Below are 19,509 nucleotides of genomic sequence, written 5' to 3' on the forward strand. Positions count from 1 at the left end.
CGCCCTCCAGCGATTTTCAGAGTTGCATAATGTCTGGACGACACTGGGGGCAATGACCTGTGACCGGGTCAGTGTCACACTCAGAGAGGTCATATAGACAGATTACTTACAAGTAGGTATTGGTATCAACATAAGTCATGAAATGAAAAGGATCACCAATGGAGTGGCCGACACCGATGTAATGTAAATCTGGCACTTTAACATTTTATGATATATATATATATATATATTATCTTACCTGGAAATGCTAGCACTTAGAGTACACTATGAAACCGGCTTGAGTGAGTGAGTGAGTGAGTGAGTGAGTGAGTGAGTGAGTGAGTGAGTTGGGCTTAACGCCGCTTTTAACATTATTCCAGTTATATCACGGCGTGTCAGCTTAATGTGGGAGGAAAGCCCGAAGTGATGCAGGTCTCAGACGTTTACCACTTCGGTGAAACCCACGAGCACGGGTATGGTGCTGACAAACCTAGAAACATCATTGGGGCGAACCGGGATTCGAACCCACAATCATAGGTTTCTGGCGTGCCCAAGGGACGCAACCCTGCACAGCGAATCGCGGCGCCTTAGACGACTGGGCCACCCGTGCCCCCGAAACCGGCTTGAATAAGCCTGCACGTCGCTGTTTGAGACAAGGGAGATAGTTCTATTACAATAACTGCCGTTTCTGTGTAGATTTACAGACACCACTTCGAAATCCCATACAACTTCTGTTATTTCAGTCCAACAAGAATAATTTCAGCTGTCATCAAAAAGTAAGGCATGGATTTTACCCTGTTATCTGTACCTGGTCATAGTTTCAATTTGTCGATATCTGTCTGGGATCAGGCTAAAACGGCTGTCAGCAGGAACGTCTCCAAAATATCCTGGCGTCAACCATATTGGCGAAAACGGCGCTATAAATAATGTAAGGTTCGGAAGATATGAGTTCAATAATTGGAATGGGAGCAGAGTGAATATATCATACTCTCTCTTGGAAACTGAATTTCAAGAACTTAATTAGACTGTGACACAATTACTTAATGGTTTATATTTATTGACTCAAAATCGTTTAAACATCGAATGAAGGTGGTGCCGTTTTCCCCAGTTAGTCTCATTTTAGCTTGTGGCCAAACGCCTTTTCAGCTATAACCAACCCCTGTATCTAAATATACAATAGGGTCGAGTTGTGTTGAGTAGGTAGATACTTAGGTCGCGATTCATGACAATCAAGGTTCTTATAAGATGATTATTCAGTTAGAATTACATTAGTTTTCGCATTAGTTTTGCTATAACGCAGTTTTTGTATTTTTGAACTACGAGAAAGAGTTCCAAACGTAGCTAAACGCAGATTAAATCTTTCTCTAAAGCACTTGATGTGATATTCATCTCTGGTCTAGTAATGACTTGTATGAATAATAATGTGACAGGAAATCTGAGTTGGTAATCTTTTTTAACCATTTCTGTATCTCAATATCTACACATATCTGTTTAAACATTGCTATGGAACCCTTAGTGTCTCCACAACCCTGTGCAATCCAGACATAAACAAAAACTGTTTGAAATAATAACATCCTGACGAGTGAAACCCAATTTAAAGCCCTACTCGCACCATATGATTTTACGTTTTATAACAGGCATGGAGAAAGGCTTAGGACTCATACGAATAAGTCTATATCAATACTTTAAACACCGACTTATATAGTTTATAAAAAGATTTTAACGGCAAACTTCCCACAAAACGCCACTTGTAGGTTCTTCCTTTCCCAGTTTTAAACACCCTTTAAAGAATATATAGAATGGGTGCATATTTTTACAATCTCCTTTTTGGTAAACTTAATTCTTGTCCTTCTTGTGTGGCTTGGATTTAGTGATAAATGACGCTTATCCGTAACAGGTTATCACATAGTTAATCTAACCGAACACACTAAAATAAAGGGGAGATCACTACGGATTCCTAACAGTAAATGTGTTTGGGGTACATCGCGTCCGGCACGGCCATCAACATGGCAGCTATCACAAGCAGTCGACTGCTGAAAGTAATCATTTGTTTCATTGTCATATTTTTTTACAAGTTTTGTTTTTAATACAACGGTAAATGGATATTTACATTTTCGAATGATGCATCACTATGCACATGCTTCTCTTTCTTTCCAGAACACGGCATGGTGCGTCCTGAGGCGACACCTAAGTTTGAGTGCTCCACGCTCTGGAACTCAGGTTGGTAGGGTTCGCTTAGTGTTATCTGTCAAAGGAAATAACCACTGTTTTATGGGTTTTAATTGCCGTTTTGCAATTCCACTTTGTCTCACTTTTGTTATAAGCTCCTGCATCTAACGAACATATCTGCATAGAATATGTATTGTAAATGTGCATTTGACCTTGGATTCTCAATTTGGGACGAATGGCCCGCAAACTTCTTACAGTGTCAGTCGAAGAATCGCCTCTCTGGCGCCTCACAGCTTTCGGAATATAGGCACTATTTACCAACGACTAAGTAAAAGTTATGTATTGAAAGTAATTACGCTCTACAGTTAACCAAATTCGAAATGAAATTTTGTAACAGTGGTTTAAGAGAATTGTTGTTTAATAATATGATGAAGTTAAAACAATTCTTCTGTTTTGTTTTTCATAGATGACAGTTCGAGATGCCTTAAACAGTGCAATTGATGAAGAGATAGCTCGCGATGACAAAGTGTTTCTGTTGGGAGAAGAAGTCGCGCAGTATGATGGAGCATACAAGGTGAATCAACAGATCTTTGCCTGCACTGTTGTGTTTAGGGGAATAAGAAATATGCTTGCCAAACCATAAGGTCGTCTTGACAACCCAGTAAATTGATTTATGGCAATAATGTATCAGTAAAGAAAGCTGTGTTGATGAGTCTTCAGTGTTATTTGGAGACCTTCAACCAATGGTTAAAAGTAGTCTTTCCCCTAAAGGTAACAATCTGCTTCATCAAGTATTTTTCTGTTTGAAACCTTTTGCCTGTCTTTGGCTTTTGTTTGCTTTTGGCGGTAACCCTTGCTCTTGAGAACATGTTTTTCTGTTGTGTGCTTGTGTGAAATCAGCATGCTCTGTTAAATGTTCTTTGTTACGTGGTGCCAGATGCAACTTAAGTGACAACGAAAACATCCTCAAGCCTCAGTTTTGCTTTTTTGTTAAGTTGTCATTGATTTGACTAAGGAAAGCTTCACATTGGATGTGGGTGCTATCTTGATGCAGCTGATGTGTGACAGTACCTACTTTCTTGTACAAACCACAACATACATTGTTGGATCACTGGAATTTGAATAGAAGGAGTTGACAGTGTTGACTGGTGCAGATTATGGCAATACGTTTTAGGCCATTCAACAGTATTACAGATATGCACAACATACATTGAGTGGACTTGGCAAACCAGTGGCCCTTATCAATGACCTATGCCATGAGGGCAGTAGGGTAGCCAAGTGGCCAAAGCGTTCTCTTGTCATGCCAAAGGCTCAGGTTCGATTCTCCACAGAAGCTCATTTCTGGTATCCCTCACTGTGATAATGCAGGAATATTTAAGAAGCATAATTAAACCCAACTTATTTGTCTATAAAATACTTGTCTGCTAAAAGACCACCAAGCACTCACAGGATGTGTCTCTTCACCTCTTCAACCAACCAGAATAAAAACAAAACAAAGTGAAAACATACTTAAACATAATTTATTGTTATTTGCCTGTATGCTGTTTTTGATGAAGTAAACAAATATGAAAATGAAACAGAAAATCCTAATAGTACTGTAATTTCTGATGGAATGTATGATATCATCAGAAAACATGTAATAAAGAGAACATACCCATCCCTGACAGAAACAAATCCTTTTTGGATAAAGAAGAATAGTAAACATTCTTCATTCACAGTTTTGGCTCACCTGACTAAAAGTCAAATGAGCTAAATTCATGGCCTGGCATTCTGGCTTCTGTTGTCAGCGTCTTCACACAATAGGGGAGAAACCATACATCAGTGCACTGGTGCAGTGTAATTTTTCATGCGATGATATGAAACTTTTTTTTCTGTATCAATGCAAGATGATATAATTGCTAAAATAAATCACCACATTTTGTGGCTTTTTATGAGCAATAAAGATGTTGTTGTACACAACATTACAAAATAGCAGCCGGTTGTCATTCTATCGAGACAATCAACTTCTATCTTTTTTTGAGTTAACTTTTCACACGACCTGAAGTAAATGTGGCCACCTTTGCACCAGTATTGAAAAAGCCTTTTTGGGCTCTGTTCTTTCATTCCTGTTTAAAATGTAGTGTTAGGCTCTTAATTTCTCTCAAAATACATTAAACAACATTTCTGATATGGGCAGACGGATGATAATGAACTTTGTCATGTATATCTTATGATGACATATTTTGTTTAAATTATTTGGATTTTGGTGGGGTTTTTTGTGATACAGTTCGAAACAAAGTTGACACAATTTTGGATAACAACTTTTTTTTATTTTACTGTAGTTCTGACATTTCGTCATAGTTCCTTATATGCTTGTTAAGCAAGACTGAATAATGAACATGGATCGATACCTAAACGTTGCTATTACAGTATTATAAAGAAGTTGTTATCTACACATTGTATCTGCTTTGTCATCCATCAGCTTCTAAAAAATGACTATCAAACAATACAACTGGAAAAAATATATATGGCTTTAGAAACATTTTTCACCTAATGGAAGGTATTGAAGGCTCAGTTGGTTGGTTGGTTGTTTTCACCCTCACTCAGCAATATTCCAGCTATATGACGGCGGTCTGTAAATAATCGAGTCTGGGCCAGACGATCCAGTGATATCATTAGCATCGATCCACGCAATTGGGATACGATGACATGCTTCAACCAAGTCAGCGAGCCTGACCACCCGATCCCGTATGTAACTGTAAGCATGGGTTGCTAAAGACTTGAAGGCTCTGAGTTTTACTGTAAATTTGACTGTTGAGTATTGTTACAATGTTCAACAATAGTACATTCATTCTTGCAGATTTGGAAAGTTACTGGTTTCATATTTGTTCATACTTTTGGCCTTCGTATTTATGTAGAATATATTTGAATAGCAAAGCTGACATTACATTTTCTTCAGTGGCTGGCAAAATTTTGAACTAGCTTTTGATTGTCATTCTAGAAGTTTAATAGGAAATAACAAACACAACTTTTGGGATAACAACTTCTGATTTATTGCATATCTTGATGTTTCGATGTAGTTTCTCACACTGTTATCAAGCTTATCACTCTAGCTTGATAACAGTGTAAGAATCTACATCGAAACAGCGCTATGTGCAATAAATCAGAAGATGTTATCAACAAAGTTGTACATTTTTTTATTAACATTTTAAACTGTTGACTAAATATCCAGGTGAGCTACAGTGGTGTGGCACTATTTTTTTTATTGTTACTTGGTTTGCTGATCCTCCAACCTATAATTTCATCTTTGTGGAATAAAATTCAAATTATCTTACTTTTGTTGAGTAGGGTAAAAGACTTCTTCAAGATGGGTCACTGAGGACGGATTGAACACATAACAAATGACATCAACTTTCCTTTTCTTTCCTTATAATGATTGAGCCTGTCCTTCGCTGGTTTTAAGAGGTCACATTCAATAAGAATTTTGTATTTATTTTTATTTTTATCCTTATTTTATACCACCTATTGGTAAAACAAAATCTGAAAAGTTGTTCTCTGCTTATTCAAGAGGATGAACCACTAACTTCCAGTTTCAAATCAGAAGGTGGATCACACACTTCCTGTGTCGAGTCAGAAGGTGGATCACACACTTACTGTGTTGAATCAGAACATGGATCACACACTTCCTGTGTCGAGTCAGAAGGTGGATCACACATTTTTTGCATCAAGTCAGAACATGGATCACACACTTCCTGTGTCGAGTCAGAAGTTGAATCACACACTTCCCGTGTCAAGTCAGAAGGTTGATCACACACTTCCCGTGTCAAGTCAGAAGGTGGATCACACACTTCCTGTGTCAAGTCAGAAGGTGGATCACACACTTCCTGTATCGAGTCAGAGTGGGTGTGAGTGAGTTGTGTTTTAACGCCACTTTTAACAGTATTCCCTATCGAGTCAGAAGGTGGATCACACACTTCTTATGTCAAGTCAAAAGGTGGATCACACACTTCCTGTGTCAAGTCAGAACATGGATCACACACTTCCTGTGTCAAGTGAGAAGGTGGATCACACACTGTGTCGAGTCAGAAGTTGAATCACACACTTCCCGTGTCAAGTCAGAAGGTTGATCACACACAGTTCCCGTGTCAAATCAAAAGGTGGATCACACACTTCCTGTGTCAAGTCAGAAGGTTGATCACACACTTCCTGTATCGAGTCAGAGTGGGTGTGAGTGAGTTGTGTTTTAACGCCACTTTTAACAGTATTCCCTATCGAGTCAGAAGGTGGATCACACACTTCTTATGTCAAGTCAAAAGGTGGATCACACACTTCCTGTGTCAAGTCAGAACATGGATCACACACTTCCTGTGTCAAGTGAGAAGGTGGATCACACACTGTGTCGAGTCAGAAGTTGAATCACACACTTCCCGTGTCAAGTCAGAAGGTTGATCACACACAGTTCCCGTGTCAAGTCAAAAGGTGGATCACACACTTCCTGTGTCAAGTCAGAAGGTTGATCACACACTTCCTGTATCTAGTCAGAAGGTGGATCACACACAGTTCCCGTGTCAAGTCAGAAGGTTGATCACATACTTCCTGTGTCAAGTCAGAAGGTGGATCACACACTTCTTATGTCAAGTCAAAAGGTCGATCACACACTTCCTGTGTCAAGTCAGAAGGTGGATCACACACACTTCCCGTGTCAAGTCAGAAGGTTGATCACACACTTCTTATGTCAAGTCAAAAGGTCTATCAAAATATTTTCTTGATGCAAATTGCAAGATATATTATACAGGAGCTGTTAAGGGGCCGACCATTTGATATGCTGGAAGTATATGATTGCCTCTGGTTTGACACCACAGAAACATTTTTTTTGGACATGTCATGGGAAAAAAGTGTTATAAAAAAAAAGAAAAGATTGTTCTGAGTTTCGAGAGATAAACTCAATGTCTTGATGGAATAAATAATCTCTTATATTCTCTAACAGAAGTGGCGGTCGGGTAGTCTAGTGTTTAAAGCGTTTGCTCGTCACGCCAAAGACCCGGGTTCAATTCCCGACATGGGTGCAATGTGTGAAGCCCATTTCTGGTGTCGCCCACCGTGATATTGCTGGAATATTGCCAAACTCGGCGTAAAACCATACTTACTACTACTACTCTAACAGAAACCTCTCCAAATATTAAATGGTCAGACTCAAACTGGCACCTACTTTCATGTGCCCATTAGGATGCCAAGGAAGAATTGACCCCCCCTCCCCCTGTTGATAAGAGCTGAATTAGCTCTGGTTACAATGTATGTCATCATCATTCTTGCCGACCACTTGTTTTGTGTGGTCGGGACTTCACACCACTGTCATGTAGCTATAATATTGCTGACTCTGGTGTAAAACAATATTCAGTTTCTCAAACCAGCTTAGAGGGCATTGTATTGAGAGCAATGGTATCGTATTGAGAGCAACGGTATTGTATTGACCTAAATCATTTAGACTATACATATTCCCAAGTGATGAAATATGGTGTTGACAGATGACAGAGGCAAGGGATCCAGGGCACATACAAGCACCTGTCTTTGGAACATGTGTTGTTAGGATAAGATGATTCTTAAAAACTCCAAACAGACAGCTTGCAGAAAATGAATGAATGCATATGATAAAAGTTACGGATCTGACCTGTAAGAAATGTTGCATATGAAGGTGTAAGTGATGTAGATGAGTTTGTATGGTGTTGGAAACTAGTCATCATGAAGTTTTAACTATGTATTCACTTTGTCATGACCACTCTGTTTTCTTCACTTACAGGTGACTCGTGGACTGTGGAAAAAATATGGGGACAAGCGTATAATTGACACACCCATCACTGAGGTATGACTGTAGTGTCCCTCCTAGCAGAGTTTAGACACAGGGTGTGATTGTAGTGGCCCTCCTAGCAGAGAGTCTAGACACAGGGTATGATTGTAGTGTCCCTCCTGGCAGAGAGTCTAGACACAGGGTATGATTGTAGTGGCCCCTCCCGGCAGAGAGTCTAGACACAGGGTATGATTGTGGTGGCCCTCCTAGCAGAGAGTCTAGATACAGGGTATGATTGTAGTGGCCCTCCCAGCAGAGAGTCTAGACACAGGGTATGATTGTAGTGGCCCTCCCAGCAGAGAGTCTAGACACAAGGTATGATTGTGGTGGCCCTCCTAGCAGAGAGTCTAGATACAGGGTATGATTGTAGTGGCCCTCCCAGCAGAGAGTCTAGACACAGGGTATGATTGTAGTGGGCCTCCCAGCAGAGAGTCTAGACACAGGGTATGATTGTAGTGGCCCTTCCAGCAGAGAGTCTAGACACAGGGTATGATTGTAGTGGGCCTCCCAGCAGAGAGTCTAGACACAGGGTATGATTGTAGTGGCCCTTCCAGCAGAGAGTCTAGACACATGGTGTGATTGTAGTGGCCGTCCTAGCAGAGAGTCTTGACACAGGGTATGATTGTGGTGGCCCTCCCAGCAGAGAGTCTAGACACAGGGTATGATTGTAGTGGCCCTCCTGGCAGAGAGTCTAGACACAGGGTGTGATTGTAGTGGCCCTCCTGGCAGAGAGTCTAGACACAGGGTATGATTGTAGTGGCCCCTCCCGGCAGAGAGTCTAGACACAGGGTATGATTGTAGTGGCCCTCCTGGCAGAGAGTCTAGACACAGGGTATGATTGTAGTGGCCCCTACCAGCAGAGAGTCTGGACACAGGGTATGATTGTAGTGGCCGTCCTAGCAGAGAGTCTAGACACAGGGTATAATTGTAGTGGCCGTCCTAGCAGAGAGTCTAGACACAGGGTGTGATTGTAGTGGCCCTCCCAGGAGAGAGTCTAGACACAGGGTATGATTGTAGTAGCCCTCCTGGCAGAGAGTCTAGACACATGGTGTGAATGTAGTGGCCGTCTTAGCAGAGAGTCTGTATATGTTGATGTACATGTCCACTGTTGTGTGGTGTCCATGATGCTGTATTATTAATACCTGCCCTGCTTGTCTTGCAGTTGGGCTTTGCTGGTATTGCTGTAGGAGCTGCTATGGTAGGTGTTGATGTATGGACAATATGTTCATGCAAGCTCATGCTTGATGCACTTAAACACTAGATGATGCAGACTAATGTAACACACTTTTAGTGAGACAGTGTCCAAAACCCAGAAACCTATGATCATGATCATACGTTTGCCAGCACAGTACCCATGCTAATGGGTTTCTCAAAGTGATAAATGTATTAGACATACATTACTTAAGGCTTTCCTCACACATATATATGTATTGTTTCCTTCCAGATATAATTTAAGTATTGTTCAAAGTGGCATTAAGCCGAACTCACTGAGTCGGTTTTGAAAACCTTATTTTACTGGCTTTATTTCCTGTAGGATATGTAGGCTCATTAATGATGTTTACTAGCTGAGGGCTAGCTCTGGTTTCTTTAGTCATGAACTGCTGTCTGGAAAGGGATGTGGTGAAATATTACTGTTAAGATCTACAAAGAACATCTGTTGATTTGTTTGTGGAGTTGAGTTGCATGAAGGTTGCCTTGATTTGCAGGCTGGACTGAAGCCGGTGTGTGAATTCATGACCTTCAACTTCTCCATGCAAGCCATAGATCAGGTAGGTACTGCCCAAGTAATGATGTCTTTAGGTGAACTTGTGGAGATTAGGTTTAAAAGTTGAACATTGCTTCTCTTTGACAAGGCTTAGATCTTGATATGCTACACAATCTTTCTTAGGAATTTTCGTAATGTTCCATGAAACATGAATTACATCAGATAATGTGACACTTCTCAGTGTCCTGAGTTCCTTGGATCAAAATCAGTGTGAATATGTTCCTGGCGCACTCTTAGAAATCCCATGTTGTTTTTAGCAAACAATGGTTATTATGTGAGGCCAGCTTTGAATGTACTTTCCAACAAGCGAACTGGACAAGCACATGGGAAGTGAACATGTTAATGGACGGTACTGTTAACAAAAAAATCCCGAGGTTGCAGAAACTGAAAAGGATGTTATCAACTTCAGTGAAAGGAATGAGGCAAACTAACTCACAGTGAGACGACTTTCACCTAGGTCAAAGACAGATGAAACGTAATGTTTGCACGCTAAATTAACAAGGTCACATCAAGCATCTTCATCAGTGTTCTGCAGCACATTTGAAAGAAAACAATTCAATATCCCCCTTGGAAAACAGATTTGCCTGATTTGGTTGGTTTGAGATTGTTAAATGAGATGGTCCTGATATCTATTGACTTGTCTTTCCAAGTTGTTGAAGGACGTACCTCATGACCCATGAGACATCCAAACAAATAGTGGTGCATTGGACTGTCCAGGAACTTGTAAACAACAAAACACTGGCTTCTGACACAGATTTGATGTTCTTTCTGTTTCAGGTTATCAATTCTGCTGCAAAGACTTTCTACATGTCTGCCGGCACTGTGAGTAGGATTGAAAAACATGCTGAGATTAATGAGGAAAATAAATCTGGGCCTTAGAGTAAACTTTGGAAATATGAATATCATATCACAGCTTCTGTTTGTTCTTTGATTTTACGTCCAATATTCTAAGGATGGGATATATCAGGTAAATTATACAAGCTATTAAAACATGTATTTACTTATATTCCCTGATCCGAGACATTTGGAGCAAATTGCAATTGACAAAATCACAATGATTAAAGGCCTGAATGAGAAATGAGTCCTTATGCAATCTTAGGACATCTGGTTATCTACTTGTGGAATATGGCGCGGTCGGGTATCCTTGTGGTTAAAGCGTTTGCTCGTAACGCCGAAGACCCGGGTTCAATTCCTGACATGGGAACAATGTGTGAAGCCCATTTCTGGTGTCCCCCGCCGTGATATTGCTGGAATATTACTTAAAGCGGCGTAAAACCATACTCACTCACTCACTTGTGGAATGTTGTGATTCTGCATTGTGTCACTCTGACTGTAATATGTTAAATGTCATACCTGTTGCAAGTATTGCTTTGGTGAAATGTATGCAGATTTTGTATATATTTTCAACTTGTTGAAATTGAGGCATGTTACTTTAAGTTGAATTTTTGGGTTGGCAACTGACATCACGTCTCCAGTGACCTACGAGAACAATCTAGCTGTAGTTTTTAAATATGGTGAAACAAAGGCTGCATCTTTAAGTGACTGCACATTTTCTTTCTCAAGGTGCAAGTGCCGATTGTGTTCCGAGGCCCTAATGGTGCTGCCATGGGCGTGGCTGCCCAACACTCCCAGTGTTTCGCTGCCTGGTACAGTCACTGTCCAGGACTCAAAGTTCTCTCCCCTTATTCCTCAGAAGATGCTAGGGGGCTGCTCAAGGCTGCTATCAGGGACCCCAACCCAGGTAGGGTAGCATCATTGTACTCTTGGGTTACAGGTGGCCGAGAAACATTGGTCTTGGGTTTGAATCCCAGTTGGAGCTGATTTTGTTCCTAAGTTTGTCAGCACTATGCCGATGTTCATGGTTACACCAAAGTGGTCAACGCCTAGGATCTGTAATACTTGCCACATGAGGCAGACATGCCATGATAATTGAAATAATTTTCAAAGTGGCGTTTTCACTTTCATGCTCCGTTCTTGAATTCGGAATAATATTGGAAGCTGACAGGAATGTGTTTTCAGATAGGTGTAACGTTTGCACTGGGCAACAAGATATATAGCAGTTAGATTCCGGGTTAGAATTGGTCTGAAGAAGCCCATGCTTGTGATAAGAGGTGATAAGGGATCGGGTGGTCAGACTCACTGACTTGGTTGATGCATGGCATCGTATCCCAGTTGCATAGATCGATGCTCATGACATTAATCAATGGATTGTGTCATCCAGACTCGATTATTTACAGACCGTGTCATGTAGCTGGAATATTGTTGAGTGCGGCTTAAAAACCAAAAAAACAAAACAGATATATAGCAAGTCAAGTTCAGGGCCTCGAATCGCCCTCGTCTCTAGAACCTGTCACATCATGAAACTCCTCCAGGGATCATGCATGTGATGGGTGTTTACAACCAGGGGAGGTAACTCTTCACTCTTCCAGTGCTGATAGGCCACAACAGCTCTCTCTCTCTCTCTCTCTCTCTATATATATATATATATATTATATATATGAGCATCTGTCATTTGCTGCCGCTGACAAACATCAGAAATACCTTTCAACAAGTCTGCCTGATCACTCTGTTCATTTTGTTCATTTTGTAGTTGTATTCTTGGAGAACGAGCTGATGTATGGCACGTCTTTCGAGATCTCCGATGAAGCATTATCCCCCGATTTCGTCCTGCCTGTAGGAAAAGCTAAAATTGAAAGAACAGGTTTGTAATTTTGTTTAATAGAAACTGTTTTCAGTTCCTACACTCAACCGCTACTGAGGCCATGGGTCTTGTAGTAAGCATTCTGATGGTATGCTTTTGTAATCCCTGTGCAATTATGTCATGGATGTTTCATATTCCAGCTTCATGGTTTAAGTCAATTTCTTGTTGATACAAAGCGATGCAGCCCAGAGTAATAGACAAAGAAACAATTTTTTAAAGATTAGGAGTGATGTATGACCTCATTCCTGTATACATAGTACTCTTTATTCCAGTGTAAGTGTATTGTTACATGAAGGAGAAGCCTTTCAACATTCTTTACTGCTACATCACTGCATTGTAGTCTTGTCGCCTGAGTGGCGGCGGGGTAGCCTAGTGGTTCATGCGTTCACTCAAGGGACCCGGGTTCGATTCCCCACATAGGTACAATGTGTGAAGCCCATTTTCCGGTGTCCCCCGCCGTGATATTGCTGGAATATTGCTAAAAGCAGCGTAAAACTATACTCACTCACGACACAGCTTTTGTTGCCATTATTAGTGGAACGTCACTGTGTCACAAATATATAAATGTGCAGGTGTTTCTGTCCATTTGCGAAGAAAATGCACACAAATGTAAGTGAATTTGGCTGAAATCTTAACAAGTGCCTGTTGTGCAATAGAGTGTGACTGAATCTGTTATCATTTAGACAGTTACATTAAGGCTCTAAGATTTGAGTATTGCTGAATGTGGCATTAAACAACAAAGAAACCTAGCAATAGTGGTACAACTGCCAGTAGTGTTTATAAGAAAAAACAATTGTCCTCGGATTTATCAACACATACACACACACACCAAAAAAACCCCTAAAAGCAAAACAAAACAAAAAAACCAAAACAAATAGATCTATATATGATAAAAGAAATTAACTTGACATGTTGGGTGTTCTGAAACATAATGTGATGTGGATCTCCCCAACTGTATTAGGCTCCTCCTTAAAAGTAAAAAATGTAATTGTTGAGGCCCTGGCTTGAAAAAATATTCTGTCCTAAACACTGTCTGTGCAAAATGCTTTTGAGTCTACGAGCCAGAACTTGGCTCTTGGCATTATATTCAGTAAATTGTAATGTTATGATATGGATGGTCATTAGGCGACATTAGCTGAAATTACAAGACGGAACCAAATTTTACTAAAGTTGACTTCGGACTAATAACTTAAGTCACAGACTACTCTCATGTATCTTCTGATTGTTTGATTGCCAGGAAGTCACGTGACCCTAGTGAGCCACTCCCGATGTGTGGGTACCTGTCTACAGGCAGCGGAGGAGCTTGCCGGGCAGGGTGTTGAGTGTGAGGTGGTCAACTTGAGGTCAATTCGGCCGCTGGATGAGGAGACAGTTATCCAGTCAGTAATGAAGACCAACCACCTGGTGACAGTGGAGGGAGGCTGGCCCCAGTCGGGTGTAGGATCTGAGATATGTGCTCGTTTGATAGAAAGTAAGTTCACTTTTCACGCAACCCTTTCAAAGTTGCATACAAATTTAAAACTTGCCAGTGAGTAGAACATCATGCTTTTTAGGGTTGTTTTTTGTCCTCACTGTTTGGGCTGGTAAACTTTTCAGGTTAAGTTGCATCCGTCATAAACACTTTGAACAATTCATGGAAAAGATTTGTCTTCCTCGAAAATTGGCTGAAAGGCTTAAAAGTGTTTGATTTTTTGTAATTGTCTTCAAAGACTTTTGAAATACAAGATGGCAGTTTTCTTGAATGGCCTTGAGATGTCACACATTTTCCTGAACACTTTTGTATGAGCAGATCGTATCTTTGAACCAATATGATTTTCTTCACTTTGACCGTTTGGAGCATTAGTGATGGTATTAGTCTTTATGATTCCTGCAAACACACAGAATCTCTATTTTGGTGTAAATAGATACAAGGCCTTGTGATGTCCTTGTGAAGTTTGGTCAGCTGAGTCTTATTAGACGCTGGGGGCTTGCCAGTAGAACTGCACAGTGGATGGGAGTAATGCCTTCCAGCCTGACGACTAGGAACAAATGCTTTGTAGTAATGTAGGACGTCATGGCTTGTCCTACCTGGATTTGCTCTCTTCAGGTTCAAATCCCAGATTTGCCTTTATGATCATCCAAGGTTTGTCTGTACCCAACATGTGCTTGTAGGTGTCAGCACCAAATAGTACTCGTTGGTATCACCAAAGTGGCTGAAATCTGTATATTTCACTTTGGGCTTTCCTCCCACATTATGCTAACGCAGCATGATATAACTGAAGTAGTGCTCAAATAGGCTTTAAATCCAGCTCACCAACTCACTCACTAAATGGTCTTCTGTTCAGGTCCTGCCTTTAACTACCTTGATGCACCAATCCTGCGTGTGTCTGGTGCCGATGTCCCCACACCGTATGCCAAGACCCTCGAAGACTGCGCCTTCCCTCAGCCCATCAATGTTATAAGAGCTGTCAAAAAGAGTCTGAACATCCCTTGATGTTTTCCAGAAACTGTTCAGATATTACCAGTTCTTTTACCATTTTAATAGAACGAGGGTCGTAGGTGTATACAATGAGAGACTGTGCATAGGCTCAAAAAGTGCTTGTTAGTCGGTGTCTCAATCGAGGAGGTGGCCGGTGTGCTGAAAATGGGTGTTCAGTATTTGTGTGGTCATGTGCGTTTGTTATCACTCCCAGAGAACATATATACAACTCAACTTTTGATAAAGATGCAGACATTTTTCATACTGTCCTTGAAAATCATAAAATTTATGGTTATACATATTTATCATAACTTGAAATTAAACTAATAATTATCAAATGATACATACACATTTCCAAACTGTATGTCATATAATCTCCTTATGAACTCAGAGGGCTCGTCATGCCTAAGACCCGGGTTCGATTCTCGACATGGGTACAATGTGTGAAGCCCATTTCTGGTGTCCCCCGCCGTGATATTGCTGGAGTATTGCTAAAAGCGGCGTAAAACCTCACTCACTATGAACTCAGAATATCCCTATCAAAAGTTGAGTAGTATTCTTTGTCTATAAAATGACAAAAATCAAACATAATTGTCATTAACTTATTTTCTTGATTGAATAACAATTCAGTTACAATTAATTCAAGAGGCAAGATAACTTTTTGCTAACATGAATATGTAAATGTGAAACAGTTCTTTTGTTCCAAATGGTTGTTGATGTTTATTTTATGACATAGTTACACTGCCAGTTTGACTGGCACGACATGAAGTGAATTTTCCTGAACTGGGAATATCGGGGGATATTTGATCATTAGTAAAAACCTTGTTTGTTATGCAGTGTGAGGGTCCACAGTACCACAGGCGACATATATCCTGGAGAATTATAGCTGAAACTAATCACCACACTACGAACAGTATTGTTAATGAACCAAAAAACATAGTGGCAATAATATGAACTGACTGAGATAAAAACATTGAATCTCACTGATGCATTTTCTCTAATTTCGTTGCCATGATTGGTTATGAAGTAGCCCCATTGTTAAAAATATTGTTGGTTTTTGAAACATCCTGATGTGGGTGAGCAATACCTGTGTCATGAGTTGATATTTAATGATGTCTTGCCAAATACTCAGTTACAAACCCCCAAGCCATGTAAAGTGTTAGAAGTAGTTCTTGTAGTAATAACACACCAGTAAGGTAATGTCAGACAGTGTCAGAAATTGGCACTAGTCCTGTAGTCCTTGCCAAACTGCCCAATAGTAAGGTATCATAAGGGTTTTGATGCATATTATCATTATAAGGACAATTGGACCAAAACTGTTAGTTTCTAACGCTGTCAGACAGACATTTCAGAAATGAAGACCCAGTCAACTTTGGATTTCTACTTCTTTGTGATTTGAATGCAGTGCTGCAATAGAGGTGCTAGTATCTTTCACAAAGGAGTGATCACTGTTGGTTTCTACATCACTTGCTTGATAGAGCTACTGGTTCAGGCACCTGTACTGAAACATCACATGGAATAACAATGGCAACCCTGTCTTCTTTGATGCTGCAGCGAAAAAGTGAATTTGCTATCTTAAACGACATATTTATTAAGAAATTGATGACCAAACAGGTATTATTCTAAGTCAGCAGCAGACACAATGACGGCTTTCCATTCATGTATTTAGTACCATTCAGAGAAATTCTTCATGAATGTGTCACATGAGACTTTCCATGGCAGATTGAGTCAACTGATATACAATTTGAAACAAATAAATAGAATCTGGTCCTAATTTGTTGTCATCGTTTGTTATTGGGATACCAGCTGTTAGCGTTTTAATATGATCAACAACAAAACTCATATCACATGTTTCAAATTGTCTTGTGTGTAATTCCTGATTTTCAGTCTCTAATTTCAAGGATTGGAGGTTGGCATTCCCACTAGTAGGGCTGTAACGAAGTAAGGGCTCAATGTGATACTGTACATCAACGATGAGGATCAAACAATAAAGTTGTGTATCCAAACAAAGCAGTATCTACTACTCAAAACAAGTTTAGGAACTCCTGATATTTTCCTGTTACTACAGTTAATCTGTCATGCCATGATATTTAGAGTAATATGAAAGAATCAGGTGTTCATTATAGTAGTGTGTATAAGGAAAAATGTAATGTAAAATTCCAATCTCATTAAAATCAGATCTTACTTTTTGCTATCGCTAAACAAAGATCTGAGGACATCTCATTACAGGTCACATCAGAACGACCTTTCATCCAACCAATCAGAGGGTCGCTTACCAGTTCATGAAAGTGACAGACGGAATTTGTTTTTTGATCACACAACCCCGAAATATTTCACAGAGGGTATTCCGAACGACTGTTATGGGTTTTATGATTATATCCATACAATCTAGGCCATCTGTAAGCCCTTCCAGAATGTTCTTTTTATAAGTTTTAAATTTTGTAACCGAGAATACGTCAAAATATGTTTCGAAGCGTAGTCGCCAGTTTGAAACAAGTGTCTTAAAGCTCGAGAATCTGATTGGCTAATGTCGATTTCTTGTCAGTCATTTCATTGATTGGTCAAAGTTCACGAGAGGCTGTTCTGACATGACCCGTAATGGGATGTCCTCAGATATTTGTTTAGGGGTAGCGAAAACTAAAATCTGATTTTGATGAGATTGTGTAAAATTCCTTCTGGCAATATAAACAAGTGATCTCAGTAAGTGGTTGGCCCAGTGTCCATTCCCTGTGATGATAGAATATGGAGAAGTGTGGAGATGTCTCTTGTTGCTTCATGTATGGCATTGCTACCTCACTATACTACTCAAAAGAAGTTAAAGAACACCAGGTTCCTTCATATTATTGGATGACAGATTAACTATCGTATCATTGAAGAATCTGGTGTTCTTTGGAGTAGTTTCTATACTACATATCGTCACAGCCTCCATCCCCTGTCTCCTACTGTGGTGTGCCATGTTAAGATAATGTAGATAGGATTGCTCTGTTAATCTACCCGTGAGCTAGATGCAAGGTTATTATTTATTTTCTTGTTTGTTTATGTGCTGTATTTCCCGAGTGACAAATTCCAAGTTTAGTGGTTAGACTGAAACGCATTTCCTTGTTGTTTTTAAAAATATTTTTGTGTCATGATGATGATGATGTTTATTTGAAGCAGACTCTAAGATATGATTGCCAGTCAGTAGCGTCACTCATTTTGTGATGACCAAAAAATGTCTCCAGGTTGTCTCAAGTCTGAGTATGGGAGTTACGATCGTCTTAGCACCAAGATCGTTTTGTGGAAAGGCTGTTCTGTTAAGTATAAATGTTGTCGATCCATTTTGTTCTCAATGAATTAATTATTAGACTTTCAAAACTGATGTGGGCGGCATATTTTTGTTGTTGAACTGACAGTGTCGTTCTAGGCCAAGGTGTACTATTGTTCCTAAACATTCAAGTTGTACACACTGATTATGGCTAATGTTATCAGTCAGAGTGGACATGTTTTGGATGAAGTGGATAGAAACGAACATCTCATGATTTATTTATTATCAGTATGTATCTATTTAAAACTTGAGAAACAATACACATGATCTGAGAACAATATCAGCCTACCTACTTACTAATACATTTTGTGTATGCTACAATTATTGGAAGAGTTACGTTAAACTTGTCACTGTTTTCCTTGCTGTTTGTGATTGTTACTCCTTTTGAGAAGTCTTGTAAGATTCTGACAGTTGTCCTATTGTTAGCATCGATCATATGTGACCACAATAGGGCTGGGACGGGTAACTCTGGTACTGGGGTCGGGTGGGTCCTGAGTAGGACCAGGGTACCCACAGGACTACCCTGACCTGTGGTTAGTCACCTGATATATTGTTTAATGACAAAATCTTACTATAGCTCAGTGGTTACACTACAAGTCGTGTTCAGTGAACACATGATCTGATTGTTTAATACATGTATCTAAATAGTTTCAGCCAGGGCTGTGATAAAACAATTACCAATCAGACATTTTGTTCACTACCCTTGAGTCTTGCAGTGGGTACCTGGGTAGGGTCGTGTAATAGGGGATTGGGTACCCACGTAGTAGGGCGGTCGGGTAGCCTAGTGGTTAAAGCGTTCGCTCGTCACGCCGAACACCCGGGTTCGATTCCCGACATGGGTACAATGTGTGAAGCTCATTTCTGGTGTCCCCCGCCGTGATATTGCTGGAATATTGCTAAAAGCGGCGTAAAATCAAACTCACTCACTCACTCACTCACCCAGGTAGTAAATTTGGACACGTCCCAGCCCTAGACCACATGGTCGGCCATGTTCAAACACATGGCAGCGATTACTCCCAAACAGAATCACACTAGCAGTAAAAAGTCACAATACTAAACATAGTCACAATACGATACACATATTTATGTCATATCACATGGAAACTTTTTGACAATAAATATTTCAGAGCAGGTTCAAAAGGAGCTGACTGTAGATACATGTTCATAATGGCTAATTTTAGTAGTGAACTTGAAACACTAATTATACCACTTTCCTATATCTGAGTGATAAAAATACCAGGGGTCATTAAACCAGTAGCAAGGAATTTATTTCAGCATGTGTATATACAATCTTGTATCGATACAGAGA

General features: G+C 40.1%; 1 protein-coding gene across 1 annotated transcript; it reads left to right on the forward strand.

The window, feature by feature from the left end:
* The first annotated feature begins 1,946 nt into the window (after positions 1-1,946).
* LOC139444664 (pyruvate dehydrogenase E1 component subunit beta, mitochondrial-like) lies at positions 1,947-16,670 on the forward strand. Its single transcript, XM_071225593.1, has 11 exons — positions 1,947-2,018; positions 2,137-2,199; positions 2,615-2,722; positions 7,925-7,987; positions 9,135-9,170; positions 9,679-9,741; positions 10,515-10,559; positions 11,301-11,478; positions 12,328-12,438; positions 13,676-13,909; positions 14,763-16,670. The coding sequence occupies exons 1-11, from the start codon at positions 1,947-1,949 to the stop codon at positions 14,909-14,911; spliced, it is 1,122 nt and encodes a 373-aa protein (XP_071081694.1). The 3' UTR covers positions 14,912-16,670.
* Positions 16,671-19,509: the final 2,839 nt, after the last annotated feature.

This window comes from Haliotis cracherodii, unplaced genomic scaffold (genome assembly GCF_022045235.1).
Source record: "Haliotis cracherodii isolate W230 unplaced genomic scaffold, xgHalCrac1.p SCAF_6, whole genome shotgun sequence".
In the NCBI taxonomy this organism is placed as follows: Eukaryota; Metazoa; Mollusca; class Gastropoda; order Lepetellida; family Haliotidae; genus Haliotis; species Haliotis cracherodii.

Coding starts and splice junctions, on each gene's coding strand:
- LOC139444664 (XM_071225593.1), top strand. CDS start 1,947: ATGTGTTTGGGGTACATCGCGTCCGGCACGGCCATCAACATGGCAGCT. Junction 7,988..9,134: donor TTGACACACCCATCACTGAG/GTATGACTGTAG, acceptor CTTGTCTTGCAG/TTGGGCTTTGCTGGTATTGC. Junction 11,479..12,327: donor TATCAGGGACCCCAACCCAG/GTAGGGTAGCAT, acceptor TTCATTTTGTAG/TTGTATTCTTGGAGAACGAG.